Genomic DNA, 10,038 nt, shown 5'->3' with positions numbered 1-10,038 from the left:
AACTCGTGGCCTCAATATCCTCTCCCGACGTAAATGCAATTCCCTGCGAATTAATACAGCGTCCTCATCTACAGGATCCTCTATGAATGGACACGCCATTTTGGTCTCTGCGTGACGGAAACGTGTGCAATCTATGAATGTACTGAAAGATTAAATGAGGTATTAAACACCTTTCACTTTAAAAAGGGGCGGAGACCCGGAGGAAACTCTGAGTTTCCCGAACAAAACCTGCTCGCCAGCAGGTTAGGTTCACAGAGTAATTTGCCATAGTAACTGACTCTGAGTTTAGATTACCTCTCTTTGTGAAACGGGTTTAACTTACCCCGCTTCACGGGTTTAAGTTACCTCCGTTTCTGAAACCGAAAACTCTGAGTTGCCCTCATTTCGGGATTAACAAACTCTGAGTTTCGACAAAACCGCCTTCTTGAAATAGGCCCCAGGTTTGAGGGTTTGTTAACATTTTGGATTGACAAGAGCACTGTAGTTGTGCAATAACAAAATTAATCCTCAAAAATACAACTTGCCTAATAATTGTGCACACAGTGTATGTCACCCTATTATTCAAATGCATCAGTCCAGAAAACCCACTTGTGCACAAACCATACAGAACCACACCCTGGTTGGCTGTGAGCTTTCTTGTTGCCTCATTTTTTTGAATCCTGCCAAAGCCGGGCAAGTGATATTACACCAATCATCAGAGTGCTCAGATCACAAATGGGGCTAAGCATCTGTTAACAATGGTGGCACTGCAGCTGGTTAAGTGGCTGTGTGTTCATCGGAATTGAAGTGATACTAAATATTATAAGGGTCTGTCCACGATGATATTGCATCAATCCCAACATTGTAATACAACTTTTTTGACCACAAGTGTGTGTGTGTGTGTGTGTGTGTGTGTGTGTGTGTGTGTGTGTAAAAAAACAACAACAAAAAAAAAACAGTTTTTTCTTTAACATTTTTATGAATACAACCAAGAAAGGGCCGTCCACTATAACCATGATTTGATCAAAGTCATTCATTAACCTGAGTGCCTGAACCTGGGGGAGGTGTGGCTCCAGCTGATTTTGTTGATTGGCTCCTGGTGACAATTGGACCATTGTCTACATCCACTTTCTCTGAACTCTTTTTCAATAAAACACGACTTCCTTCCCTTATCTCTTGCTCTTGTTATTAACCAAGCACCGAGCTCAGAATCATAAACAGTTTTCAGAGAAAAGATCTGGAGAAGCCCCAAATCCCTGATGTATGTAGAATTCATGTCCTCGGTTCTGGTGTTTCAGTACTTGACAGATGTTTTGAGTTGAGAAGATTCTATGACCCATGAATTTGTGAAAACGAGGCGGGATCTTGTTTCCTGAAGAAGTCGCATTTCAAAGATAGGTTAATTTTAGTCCCTTATTGTATCTTTGTCATCTGTCAACCCATCTAATAAAAACTCAATAAAATATGGGACTAGTGGATTTACATCAGTGTACTTTGGTCCACGTAACAGTCCTCACCTGACACACCTCAGATGGTTTCTCAGAAGGTGGTAGCTGGAAGAGAGAAAAGCATATCATTTGTGGAATTCCTGGAACTTTCTTTTAAAAAAACAGAGGTGGGACTTACGGTATCTCTGACCTCTGTCTCTCTTGGTTTAAGAATCATTTAACAAGGTCACATCAGCGTCCATATCTATAATTGTCCTTTTGGCAACGCTGTGTGATCTGTGTTAAATATTGATTATAATATTTTTTTTTTCTTAGAAATGTTTCATGGCTTTGCAAAAACAATCTTGACATATAGTCTCTCCTGGTTCTTCCCACTAATACTCTTCATATTGATGCTATGCCCCAACAACCAGGGCAATGAGTCCAAGACAACCCGTTCATCTGGGATCCATTAACCCAGTCAGGAAGGCTCAACTGAGCGCCTGTTTTTGACTACACTTAACATAATGATAGGTTTTTAGCCAGTAATGCCTTTGTTCTGGATGGGTCTGTTTGTTTTCTTCCTCTGATCAGATACGAGTTTCAAGGGGGTGCAGCTGAGAAGGCTGATTCCTGCCCCCTTGTTTTTAGGTCTTTTTCAGTTACCACTTTTACTTGATTAAAACGTAGGGTTGGTGGTCATGAATGTGGCTGACAATGCCATGCAGAATGACATCTTGAGTAGAACAGGAGTTGACATTTGATGTTAGAAACCGAAAATTACTCGCTGAATGTTTTCCTTGTTGGGTTTCTTTACCCACTGTTTGTACTCATTCATTTCCTTCTGTTATTTTGGACCAGGTGAGTTCATTGGGGCTACATTCTACCAAGTAGGGTATGGTATTTGGAAATGGGTTTAAGTTGCAAGCACATTTGTAAGACCAGGAGTTAATCAAAGAACCTTTTTGATACTCTTTGTTATGGCAGGACCCGAATATGCGACTATTCTGATATTTGTTTGTAGAAGAGGTTTTCAGTTTTAGTATTTGGATATTCAGGAACCTCCCACTCTAGCGCCGCTCTGCACAACAGTGCAAGTGACACCTACAATCTTATTAGCAAAGCTCAGTGTGGAAATTGTAGCAGCTTCAGCTGATCATCGTTGTTTCAGGTTAAAATGACAACCAGCGGGTCATACCAGCTGTCGCTAACCAACGTCAGCTCTGTGACTTAAATTGATAACCGGACAAAATGAAAGTTGCCCAGAAATTGCTGCTGGAGGACAGCCCTATCTTTTGTTTCAAAGCTTTTTGATACTGCTCATCGTCTCAGTGCTTGCACTTTGTTCAGTGTCAGACAAACACATATGCATAGCTGTGAGATTGTGTGGCTAAACCAAACCAAAGTTGGTAATGATGCATCAGAATGTAATCACTGCATTGCAATGCATTTGATGTCTTCAGTTGTATTCGTATTGCCCCTAGATTTGGCTAAAAGTAAGGTTTTCAATTTGAGAAAACTGAACATCCTTAAAATCAAGGTTTTTGCCGCACAGCACAGATCCTTTCATAAGCCCGTGTTAGGCAGTTTCAGCCACTCCACACTGAAGGAGCAGTCTACTGGGGTGAAGAGAGGTTTTTTTCATCACCTCTGCAGCGCTGTACTTCACACGAGTGAGTCAAACAGCCCACAGGTCCCTTAGCCGGCTTTGGCATGAATATAAACGGCTTTCATTTGTAAACTGTCATAAAAATGTTGGAGGGACCTTTCTTGCTTCTGATATGCAGAAATCAGCAAAAGCATACACAGCAAAAGTCGGGCAGAAATGGTCCAAATATGTAGGTATTTTGGGGCACAGGCACTTGGAAGTCAGTGCTATAGCCATCAGGAAGCACTCTGATGGCAACCATATGAAAGGCAGAGGGTCATTTGTCTGGCTGGGGCATAAACACACTATTCCAGTTTTCAGTTTCCAGCTTTCACTTCCTAGATTTTTCACATTCAGAATATGTATGCACCAGTGAAATTGATTTTCTTGTAAGGTTAACACAAGAAACCACTTCCTATCTATCTAAGGCCTTGGTTATCTTCAAACGAACACTGCTTTGCAAAATGTTGTCTGACCATCTTGGGAACATTGGAAAATGATTAATGAAAAGGTGAATCTGGTACAGTCTCTCCTTCCAGACATTCATGCTGTTACGCTCAGTTGTACAAGCAAAATTAACAGAAATGGATGTGTGAAGGATGGGGTTTAAAAGAGCTTTAGAGTGAAGTTTAAACCCTGCATACTTTGCACAACAACTGGCCAGGTGTGTTGAAGTCAAAGTGGGCGGGTTTGTCAGTTTCAAATTGTTGGATGCTATAGGCCTGAATTTTCTGAATCGCTGGGGGGAGGGGGCCAGACACCATTAGACAAACCAGTAAGCACCTTTTTCCATACTGAGGCCTTAAATAGAAAGAGCTGCACAGCAGTATTGTTTCTAGGCTTGTGCAAGTTGTATGTGTATTTCACACAATTTTGAAATAACTCTGAGAAGCGGTGTTCAGTGGAAATGAGTTATGTTTGGGTGAAGCCTGATCCATTTAATGAAGTCTGTGCTGATGACTAGTCCTGATACCGGTGACAGAGTGCTGGAGCTAAATTGACCCTGGTGACCTGGTTGGCAAGGCTTTAAAAATACCACACGTTTGTTATGGCCAGGACTCGCATGAGATGTTGTCACTGGCATTTTGAAACGGCAGTAGTTGACTGTTTTACAGCAAGGTTTTGATGAGGCCCTGTCAGACCTATTCAGATAGTAACTGTCCATGATCATCTGTTTTAACTGACACTTTAAATTCAAAATCTTTTTCTGTCAGAGTATTAATCCCAAGAATGTTTGTAGGGCTAAAAATAGCCAAGAAGCCTTCTGTCTGTGTGCATGGCGAGTACATCTCTATCAGTCACAGCTGAACATAATGTGTGTGTGTGTGTGTGTGTGTGTGTGTGTGAGTGTGTGTGTTATCTAAACATTTCCTTCATCAGACCATGAGGGCCACATTCCAAGAAATGTAGGTCTGCCCCAATGTCTGTTTTATCTGAACATACATTGGCATTTACTTAATCTGGGTATCTGATTATTAAAACAGGAACAGCAATGTACCTTTTGCTTTGCTGTGTAAACACCACTCTGTCAGTCTTAGAGTAGAAACGTAAGGGCCATTGTGGTGACATGGAAAGGTTATGCACCTTTTTTCAAGGTCATTCCCATATTGTTCAGTTTATGCTCGTTGTGAACAAATAATTTGTATTTGTCAGTTTCTAATGTCCCGCCCATGGAAGATAACCGTGCTCATAGAGACATGTCATGGATTAACATCATTGTCTGAAAAACCAAATCCTTGTCAATAGAAATGTACTGCATAAGGATTTGGTTGGTTTCTGTTGGTAAATTTTATTTTAGTTTGACATTGTGTGGAGATTCACTGTTGTGCTTTTGCTGTCACACCAACATCATTTTTTGTGTTGTTAGCCACATTCGTAAACACAGTTGCCACTAATGCAGCCTTAATAATGACAATGACCATAATATCAATAACAGCAAAGCCACCAGTGACACCAACCATCTCACTCCTCCCACCTGCAGCAACAACATCAACTGCTGTAAAAAAATATAATTCAAAGCTTCCAACTGAGAATGCACTGCGCGTGCAGCTGAAAATGTGGCTGACCGACTCTAATCTATCTGAAAAACGGCCGATATGTTCTAGTGTGGTTCTGTTCATTATGACCTAATATAGTCAGACACCCTTTTAGGGTGCTCTCACAAGCAGAGGGCTCTTGTGAAGCTCTTGTGAAGGTGTGTATGAAGTGGGACTACAGTATATTCTCATTCCCTGTCTCTCTTCTCTTCCATCCACTTTGCACCACAGGGTTTGGACTTTAAAAGCTGACAGGATTTTATCTGAGAAGTTCAAATACTGTGTGAAAATATTTGGATCGGTTTTACAGGTCTGATAAAATAGTACGTTTTGCCCATCAGCAGTTCTCCTGCTGCTGAAAACAGCCTTGATGACCGTAGCTGACTTGCTGAGGTGGGCTTAAATATCTCGTTGTGTTAGGATGGGTGGACAAGGACATGTCATTAGTGCCCCTGTTCCTGTCCCCCACCCAGTGGCATTATGGGAGGGGAAGCTGGTGTCTGGGTGGTGTACAAAACATGGCCCTTCCTGTCTATTCTGCTGCTGACTTGTCAGCTTTTGTATGTGCATGTTTGTGTGCATTATGTAATTTTGGGTCGACACCTTTTTTCTTTTTTTAAAAATCTTTTTCATGGCATTAATTTGGGATAATGCCTCTTCTTCCACAGTGACTTGTTTGCTGATCTCTGACTTTTAAGCAGGATAGAAATCCTAAAGGCCCAGTGGTCAATTGTGCCATTATCTGGTGGAAGAAAAGTAAACTCTGCGAGTCAGCAACACAGCACTGTGTCTCTCTTTGCTACTGTCTAGTGTCAATGTCCCCATTTCCTCCGATAGCACACTGCATTCACATAGTGACACCATTTCATTGATGCAGGATGCAGAGGATGCACAGCCACCAGCGTGGTTGTTTCACTGTCAAATTAAATATTTGCTTGGGAAATATGACAAACAAATTACCTTCTGGGTGCGTATGTATGTTGATTCTTAGGCTGATGCTATCACTGTTTGTTTGCAGATGTATGGGCGCTACACCCAGGAGCTTGGGGTGTTCGCTAAAGAGGAGGCGGCTCGGCTGAGGGAGAGCGGACAGAGGCGATCAGTCACCGAACGAAGCCGGGCCCTGGACTTGCTGGAGTACGAGAAGGGGCGCTGTGCCAAGTGTCGCAGTAAGTTTCATAGCCCAGGGTCAGGAATGACGAGCATCGGGAACTGTTCAGGTCAGGTTCGGGGTTATTAAAGGTTGAGGATTTTACATTATATTAGTTTGAGGTTTTAATATAAGGGTACAGTTTCTTAGAACATGCAACAGTGCTCAATGTAGAGCAGACACAATTCAGGAGCACGTCATATGTATTAATAATGCACATGATACAGCCGGAACTGGCTTAAAGTACAAACAAAAGGCTGTATTAACAAGATCTCAAGGAATATTAATTTAGAACAAAACAAAATCACACCTTCGGCACTGCAAAACCAACCAGGTTTATTTGTTTCCTTTTTGGCCAAACAGCTTTTAATGTATTTTTTAACATCTCCTAATGTATGATGTGCTACGAGCGGTGATTCACTGAAGCCGTCACCTGTCTTTTTAATGTATCGAACATCATGTTTTGTGGCCATCTGACATCTGATTAATAGTTTGAGACAGTTTCTCTGGAGCACTTCTAATGGACAGAAAAACCCCAGACAGCTCCAATGTGAGACAGTGGGGCTGTGTTATCAACTGAATTTATTCTTCTCTTGAGGGATTTGGGAGGCACGTTGGTGGTTTTGTGAAGTTTTTTGGAAGTTTGATGTCAAGGAGTTGCATAAACATCTTCAGGAAATGTAATACTGAAGGTACTGTGGCTGGTCTGGAATAAACTCACTGCCATACTGCACATAATAAGATAAAACGGGCTGTAAACACAAGTTAGGAATGCTCTTCAGATCCATGTGGAAGATCAGAGAGGGATATTTTGCTGTGCATCGCACACTCGCATGCATGCGTGCACACAGCATCAGTTGTAGATGGTAACTGACATTTCAGAATAAACCAATTCAAATCCTGGTCCACTTGTGTTTAGTTAAAAGTCTGACTCTGTGAGCCAGCCTAGGATATGTTCATCACCTATACTGGCTGCGTCACACTGTTTTCCTTCCCTTCAGGCATTAGTCTTCAGACTAAGGCCTGAAAATGAAAAACATTTTGGGGGTGTGGAGTTGGACAGAATAGATGTCCTGCCAGAAATCTATATGTTGCTCCTCATCTCTGTTTGACCAGCTCACGCGAGTCTTTGACCCAACTCAGCGGTCAGGGTGCGTTGTGGGTAATGTAGGAAGCTGGCTTTGACAATGTGTGGAAAAGAAAAAAGCTGATGTTGCAGGTTCTTCTGCAGTTCAATTCAAATCTTTTTACCTGTCTGACACGAGTCTGACAGTGTTATGACAGTGCAATGCTGAATTAGTGGAGAACCCCTCTAGAGGGAACATGCACGTAAATCGAGACGAAAAATCAGCAAGAAACTGAAGTGAGCGAATAAGAACACAAACATAATCAGCCAATCTGGACAGTTTCAGTGACGTATTCTCATGCAGCTGATACAGCAGTGTGCCATGAGGACATTCATGCATGTGTACATTCAAGCTTTGCAATCTGCCTTAGAAGATATGAACGATGAAATACTGGAATACATTTTTACAAAGAATCCGGACTGTGGGTTTTGTTCTACATCGCTTACACGTATTAGCTTAATATAAATAGGAACAATGATCGCAGCCTTCCTTTTTAAGGTGTGTGTGTGTGTATATGAGCACCTGACTATTGTTTTAAGACATCCTTGGAAAGATTGTGAACCTGTTCTTGAGGAAATAACATGTTGCAACCCAAGCTTTGGAGCAGGGACAAGACCAGAATGTATGGGTTCTGGGAGAGTTTTCTCTTGTATTTCCTAATGAAGAGAAATCAAAGAGACTAAATCAAGTCAGTGTTGCACATAACATTGTCCCTACTGTAGCTGCCTGTTGTGTGTAAACAGAGCGCCCTCTGCTGTTTTCAAATAATTAATGCACCCATAGTTACTCTTTCCTAAATGCTGCAGATCTCAGTGATGAGTTTTGCTGTTGTTTCATGTTCTTCCTCCGCTCTCCCTCTTTATGTGGCTCAAGACACCAAAACACCAGCGATTAAATTGACTTGTTCCCAAGCATGGTCTCATTGTCTAGATTGTACTGAATGAGGAAAAAGGCAAATATAAACACACACAAAGTGAGATAAAGGTGTGAAACAAAAACTGACTGGCTGAAAATTTATGTAAATCACACACACACACACACACACACACACACACACACACACTCACACACACACACACACACACACACACGCTCTCGCAAAATTTATGTAAAACACACACACACACACACACACACACACACACACACACACACACACACACACACACACACACACATTCTTCACTGTTGCTGTGGGTTACTGTATGACTGCAACTCCTATAGAAGACAGGGAAGTATGCTGAGTTTCACTCATGCTGTACACACAGTATTTGTTTGCTTAGATCAGCACAATCTCTCTATAAGTGCCCACTTGACACAATACTTCAGTGAGTGTGATTGCTGTGACCTTATGAGACATCAAACCCCAAGCATTAGAAAGGAGTAGATGTTTATCACAATTTACAGTTTAAATAATTATCCTGGATTTGAAATGGCTTCAAATAAAATTCTTTTTTAGTAAGCACTACTGTGTATCAATGTTATGGACAGATTACAAGGCTGCTTAATAGTAAAATATTCTGGCAGCTAGTAGCAGCAAAGCTGAATTGGCTTTTATACTCACAGTGCCTCTAAGTGGAAACCAAGGGGCACAAGAAGAACACGCTGTGTATTCACCGACTGTTGGTTCTTCAATGACAGAATGTGGTCTGTGGGGAAAGCCTGTTGTTGTGCCAGCTGACCAGCAGGGGGGAGTATTGAGCTTCACCGAAACACAATTTATTGCTGATTCTCAGGGTAGAAGAGTGTCAGGGGAAGGAGGGTGATCCTGGCAGTTTTCTCTTCCTTTGTGTGTGTGTGTGTGTGTGTGTTTATCAGCCTGCCAGTTCATGCTGCATCAACTGATCACACACAAATATTTGTAATTCTACCCTCTTCGTGCATCTGTTTCTTGCCGTTTCACATTTGGGTGAGGTTAACCCCTAGATAATTTGTTTATGTAGCCACTAACATCATTTCATTCTATTTGATCATCAGAAGTAAAAACCATTGAATTTCCCATAAGTGTTGTTGTGCTACAGGTTGATGACATAAAGACACTGCGTCTAATTTGAGACCATGTTAAATTGAATCCCCACACCAGACGGGGCTAAAAGGTAAGGATTACACAAACGGTGTGATTACATTACTCTGTATGTGCAGTGTAACAAATTCAGCTTAGCTGTGGGACTAGATATAAAATATTCAGATGACAAGAAGAAACTTACTGTGACACATGCACACATTGTTCAGCGGTAGAAAGTAATGCACAGTGATACATGAAATCAAATCCCCGTCGAGCTTTATTTATCCACAGATGAGACTTAGTCATCTGATGGAACTTGCCAAAACAAATCAACATCAACCTATTGGCTCTTTCTTTTTTCTCTCCTTTTCATTCTTTCAGTTTCTTTTTCTCCATCTGGTTTTGCTTTTTTTTTTTTTTTACTCTGTTTTTTGGCATCACTTTGTCTAAAATAAAGTGATTGTCTTGGAACAATAGAGCAACACGGAGAAACATCCAAATAATATCTACTTCTATCACTATATTTTAGTCTCTTTTTTCCTTTAAGTGTGTGTTTGTGTGAGGTGCATGTCTTTGTGTTTGTGTGGGCAAATTTTAGCTCCGAGCCATTGTGGTGACGGCATTTAATTGTGGTGGCTAAGGTCAGTGGTTGTCCTCACAGCAATA

At 41.4% G+C, this 10,038-nt stretch overlaps 1 protein-coding gene across 1 annotated transcript in view; it reads left to right on the top strand.

Annotated features, from left to right (window-relative positions):
* clcn2c (chloride channel 2c) overlaps positions 1-10,038 on the top strand; it is a 115,597-nt gene that overhangs the window by 26,811 nt on the left and 78,748 nt on the right. Inside the window, exon 2 of the mRNA XM_020587172.1 lies at positions 6,109-6,259. Within this exon, the coding sequence (XP_020442828.1) occupies positions 6,109-6,259 (151 nt within the window). The remainder of the gene's footprint in view (positions 1-6,108; positions 6,260-10,038) is intronic.

The sequence above is a fragment of the Monopterus albus genome, unplaced genomic scaffold, assembly GCF_001952655.1.
Source record: "Monopterus albus unplaced genomic scaffold, M_albus_1.0 scaffold8.1, whole genome shotgun sequence".
Taxonomy (NCBI): Eukaryota; Metazoa; Chordata; class Actinopteri; order Synbranchiformes; family Synbranchidae; genus Monopterus; species Monopterus albus.
The sequence above is the reverse complement of the archived record's forward strand: the minus strand, read 5'-3'. Positions and strand labels throughout refer to the sequence as shown.